The following is a 6000-nucleotide window of genomic DNA, read 5'->3' on the forward strand; positions in this document are numbered from 1 at the left end:
ATCATGTTAAGTTGAAAAAAAATACATAATAATTATGGTAATGAAAAAATAAGGTGAGGTAAGCATCTGTAAAATGTCTCTAGAAGCAATCCCTACAACAGTAAATGAATGTTCAGCACATACCTTGAGAGCACACTTGTCACAATTTTTTCTTGATTTTCGATCCTTTTGTCTTGGACACAAATGACAGCGACCAATGGCATTGTTCTGTCTTTGTTGAGGCCCATCTGGTATTATCCCTAGAAGCTCCTTCCCTCTCTTCTTCAGTTGGACTGGAAGACCATCGATTTGACACCTCCTTTCAATTTGTGGCTTGATGAGTTCCCAGGCAACCTTTTGAATGAACTCAGTTCTTGACAATTTTTTTGCTGTCCGTTGATTGAACTTGTACACACAAAGTGCATTTATTGAAGAAATGTTCATGAGATCAAAAAATATCACCATAGGCCATCTCCTAGTGTTCCTTGCAACATTGTACTTCGCACACATTTGATCAACAACATCCACACCAATTTTGGTTTTATTGTAAAATGTAATAATTTCTGGTTTTTGTTTTGGTCCAGTCTCGTCGTCAATTTTATCGTCGTCATGCATTGTTGATAAGAGTATCACAGCTTTGTTGGGTTTAGGACAGTATGAAACAAGCGTCTTCTTCTTATGGAATGCAAACAGAGAAGAATTAATTTGTCGATCTCTACAAGGCCGCAATTCATGAGGGACACCAACACGTCTGGATTTTATAGTGCCAACAACCGTCAGTTTCTTCTCTTTCAATAATTTCTCAGCCAATGATACCGATGTAAACCAGTTGTCGATGGTCACATTTCTATTAGTACTTGAGATTGGTTCCACCATTCTCATTGTCACGTCCTCGGAAGAGTTTGATGTTTTGTATGGACCATTGGGCTGAGTCCCAGCATAAATTTCCAAGTTTACGGTGTACATTGTTTTTGCACACACAAGGGCATACACTTTTATACCATATCTGGCAGGTTTTTTGGCATATACATACGAAATGGGCATTTTCCTCGAAACGCAATCAATTGTTCATCAACTGTACAAAATTCGCTTGGTGTGAAAAAAGTTTGAAAATTTTGAATGATTAGTTCAAACAGCTCTCTTATTGGGGCTAACCTGTCGATTTCCCTCCGTTGCTGACGATCTCTGTAGTCATCAAACCGCAGACAACGCATAAGAAAATGAAATCTTTTTTCACTCATGGCAAGATAGCAGCATTCAACTCCTGACCCTTTACTGTTATCCCAAATGAACTTGGTTTTCTTCCTGCTACTTCCTAATGCCCCAGAAATAAACAGAATTCCAAGAAAAGCACGGATTTCTACATCATCAGTCATTCTTGCATCTCTATCCCTTTGAAATTTCTCCCTGATCAAGTTATATAGATGTTCGTTGAAGTCACTATAAGTCGGATCAATTTATCATCCATGAACAAATTGAAACATTCAATTTCAGAAAATTTTTCCCTAGCCTCTCCTTTAGTTCCAGGAAGTCTTACAATTATGTTTTCTGCCCTGGTGCGCACATTTCTTGGTAGTGGGGGACTTTTCGCCCATTTCATAACATTCCTATCCTTATCTCTCACCAAGTACACATTTGCAAGAGGAACATCGTCACCGTCGTCTTCATCAATGTCCAAACTCTCCTCATCAGGCTGTTGAACTGCTTCTTCTGCATCGGAATCGTGGATCTCCTCCTCCACAATATCTTCTTCGCCATCATCACTATCATTTTCCACGAAATCATCCTCATCTGATGACTCTTCTTGAAAAAGTTCATGAATAAGTGCATCATCACACAATCGTATGCGTTTTGCCATAACGGAACACAAATAGGCGCGCGGGGTTCACCTGTACCCCAGAGCAATTCAAACTAGAATATCAAGACAATCAATACTCCGTGACGTTTGGAGACACACTGATCTTGTAGCTGGAGAACTGGTTTGAAGGTACTCTAGCGCTCAACTAATCCTAGCGGCAGGGTGGGGAGTTACTGAGTAAACAAAACTGTCTGGGGTACAACTGTACCCCGCGCGCCTACCGGAGGGTTAATGAATACAGTGGACTCTCCAGGGTGACTATCGTCTATCAATTTTAAAACCAAAGAACTGGCTTTCTTATTCCATTGATATTTTGTGGCAGTAGGTTATAAAATATTTACATCCCTGAGTACCTGACTATATGCAACTTCAGGTTTATTGAAGTGTCATTAGTGCGATATCTCAAATGTGCGAATATTTCAACTTTCCGTTATTTGTGCGTGTATTATTTATAAAATTTTCAACACCTTCCAAATGATATAAACATATTGCATTTTGGAAGCGAAAATCTAACCACTATAATCTTTCCATTTACAATCAAAACATAATTCATTCTATTAAATTGAAAGACTAAGGTATTGTCAAAAACTACAGATCTATTGATAGTTGGAAAGACCGGTTTCGGTTGTTACACCATTGTCAATCTATATATATAAAAGCGAAATGGCACTCACTGACTGACTGACTGACTGTCTGACTGACTGACTGACTCAAAAAGCTAAAAATCTACCGGACCAAAAACGTTCAAATTTGGTAGGTATGTTCAGTTGGCCCTTTAGAGGCGCACTAAGTACAGATTTGGGAAAAATTCCAAAGATACGCCCAAAATCTGCGTTTTTCCAGCGTTTTCTCAGCTTTATCGAGAACAAATGTTCAAATTTAGTACAGAAGCTCAGCTAGGGTGTAATAGTTTTGTGCTAGAAGGAATTTGAAATAACGCCCAAAATCAGCGTTTCTCCAACGTTTTTCTCAGCTTTTCTGTATTTTCTCAGTACTTTGACTCTCTGATGGAATGAAGCATGCTCAAATGAAAAATGCAGGCGATCGAAGCGAGCCCGCTGATCTCATTTTTGGATAATCCAGTCGGTGGTCCAGGGGGCGGAGCCCCCTAGCTAGACGGATATGGCGAGCGAAGCGAGCCTGACGGTTAGTCTCTGATGACCTCACAGTTTATATCATAAACTCATAGACTCAGATGTTTATCAGAGATTGACAATGGTGTAACAACCGAAACCTGTCTCTCTAACTATCAAGTAATCTGTGGTTTTTGGCCATTTCTCAGTCTTTCTATTCAGTAATTATGAATAATTAACACAATATCAAATTCTCAACTACACAAAGAGCATAATAATCGATTCATTTATTCATTCAATCATATAATTTAACAGGATCCTTTAGGGTATGTTCGCACTCTAGACAAATTTGAAACTCGCATATTTGAGGCACCCCCACTTATTGCAACTGCAAACTTTGAATGAATAACTGAAATTTCGATCCTATCTGTTACTTTTCCAGTCATCATTCAAACTTTGTATTGAATTTTGTTTGAATATTGAGTCTGAAACCTTGATTATTATTCCAGAAAACTGTACCCTAGTAGAAGGCTGCACCACAGTGGTGTTCGTCTACGACATCCACAAAAGCACCAAGTTCTGGGACAGCCCTGACGATTTCATGCCGGAGCGTTTCATCGGGACCACCCTGAAGCACCGCTACTGCTACCTGCCCTTCAGTTCGGGGCCCCGCAATTGTCCCGGTCAGAGATTTGCCAATATGTCCATGAGGTTGTTATTGGCCAATGTGCTGAGGAACTACAAGCTGACCACCCACGTCACTGACTGGAGTCAGGTCAAGATGAAGTTAGATGTGCTGCAGACGCCGGTTGATGGGTATCCTATTAAACTGGAGCCGCTCCGATGAGCTGGAGACTAATATCATAGCCGAAATATAGTATAAGAAGAATCCCATGGTATATGTTCTAGATTCCACCGTTTATATCAAAAGTTTCGTATCAAGTTATGGTGTTGTGTATCAAGTTGGGAATACGATACTGTATCATGTTGTGTTGATAATGAACCATGTGTGGTGATACAGTATCATTTTGTGGTGATGCCATAGAGGAAAAATAGCATAGGAAGATATCCAATGCTATAGGTCGTTCATGTTCCAGCGAAACTTCAACTCTATTGTAAATTGAAGCATTTAGTCCTAGTAGTTTTTACGTGAAGCTATGTGATGCTGGTAGTCTCACATACTGTGCCGTTCTTACACTCTTACACTCCTGACAAAACAGTAATTATAGACAGTAGTCGACAGTAAACGTCTCGAGTTAATAAAATTTGGAACATAAACGACCTATACTTTAGAATATCTTCTTATGCTATATTTTCTCTATACTATTATTAACTCTCGACAAACAAATAATGCTGTATAGTGATTAATACTGACATGTGGTGATCAGCCATCACTCTTTGAGCACTCTACAGCCACAATTCGTTATATTCCTTGCTAGAATGAAATTTAAGCTGTACAATAAACCTTATAGTGTTTATGTCTTTGACAATAATATTGTGAGTTTGTGGCACAGTATCGAAACCCAATCAAGGTTGGAATAGGACGGATTTCTGAAATAGTTATGACCTATTGTTATGTGTTTGTTCAAAAATGATTTCTTGATTAGTCGACAATCGTTTTTCAATACTACTGATCCAATCAATCTAATTGTAGTTTCATAGTTTTGATTAAAATCCTCAATTTCGAATGTCTTGAAGAGGCTATCCCTTGATACAATGATGGGGTAGACTTCCAATGTATTCATACTTTTTAAACTTAGATACTTATACTGTGTACGAATATCCATTGTCTTGTTAGGTGAATGTAAATTGGATGATATTCAAGTAACAATAATTGTCTCATTTCTGAAAACTTTTCTCAACAAAATACATGACACTCTACTAGATTATCTCACAAATTAAATCTATTTCCACTCTCCATTGGATTAGTTGCATCTACTAGAACAGACTAATGAGTGGCATCTAATGAACCGGTTTCTAGGACACTCATCAAACGTAATGGACCATTTCGTAATCCATTTTCAACATAGAGTCTCCAGAATCCTTTAGCATTTCCTGTATCAATTTTTGCAGCATCTGAACTGTACCGTTGAATCAACAGATATATATTGTATTTGTATTCACCAAATCCTGTATTTTATCATGTTTTCAACAGTTTTTCATGACATTTGAACGATGAAGTGAACAAGAATAAACCTGTGGTTTCTAGTTTTCAACAGTTGATTTATTCATAATTTAATTCAATTCAGAAGTATTTTTTTTTAATTTGAGAATGATTTTTGTGTGTTCTGTATTTTGAATTGAGTGTGTAATTGAAGAATGTTGAGTGACACATAACCTAGATACATTTGGACTGTTGTATAAATTAGAATTGGAACCGTTTTGGGCTTATAAGCGTGTGCTACTTTTCTGTGAGGTGTGTAATTCTCATTGATTGAATGAATAAATCAAAAAATAATTTGAACGATAATGTATCTCAGAAATTTTCTCGCATTCCTTGAGAAAAACTTTTGCAGTAGTCTACATGAATATTGTACAGTTAAATATCCATTTATTTATCGTACCTCTAACAAACGAAGCTCGTGGTTTAAATAGCATACTATCAACAGTTTTATCATAAAATTTGAACGATGGAGTGAACCTTGAAATATGTATTGTGTTTGTTAAAAAAGCCTGTGGTTTACCATGCTTCCATCATTCGACTCATGATATATTTTGAAACCCCTGGTTTCTAGTTTTCAACAGTTATCTCGTGACATTTCAACGATGAAGTGAACCTTAAAATATGTATTGTGTTTGTACAGGAAGGAACTTGTGGTTCATCATCTTTTAACTCATGATATATATATTGATTGAAACCCCTGTTTCTAGCTCCCAACAGTTGACTGATTCATAATATATGTTGAACGATAGAGTACCTCGGGAATTCTCTCGCGGTTCATCACTTCTTGTACCTATTTTCGCCGCATACATCAGAACGCAGAACGCATTCCAATATCTATTTGATAGTGAGGCGCACATCTCAGCAAGTAGTAACACTCATCTTATGTGTGGGGAAATGCCTTTGCATTTCTCAAGGGAATAATGGAT

General features: G+C 37.6%; 2 protein-coding genes across 2 annotated transcripts in view; one reads left to right on the top strand and one right to left on the bottom strand.

Annotated features, from left to right (window-relative positions):
* The window catches only part of LOC111049506 (cytochrome P450 4C1), a gene marked incomplete at its 5' end in the record, with an annotated part of 46683 nt that extends 42525 nt beyond the window's left edge, over positions 1 to 4158 (top strand). Inside the window, 1 exon segment of the mRNA XM_039436036.1 lies at positions 3420 to 4158. Coding sequence (XP_039291970.1) covers positions 3420 to 3757 — 338 coding nt within the window.
* A 741-nt stretch (positions 4159 to 4899) lies between these two features.
* Positions 4900 to 6000, bottom strand: part of LOC111049505 — a 243905-nt gene continuing 242804 nt past the window's right edge. The window contains exon 4 of the mRNA XM_039436037.1: positions 4900 to 4991. Within this exon, the coding sequence (XP_039291971.1) occupies positions 4900 to 4991 (92 nt within the window). The remainder of the gene's footprint in view (positions 4992 to 6000) is intronic.

Source organism: Nilaparvata lugens, chromosome 10 (genome assembly GCF_014356525.2).
Source record: "Nilaparvata lugens isolate BPH chromosome 10, ASM1435652v1, whole genome shotgun sequence".
Classification (NCBI taxonomy): Eukaryota; Metazoa; Arthropoda; class Insecta; order Hemiptera; family Delphacidae; genus Nilaparvata; species Nilaparvata lugens.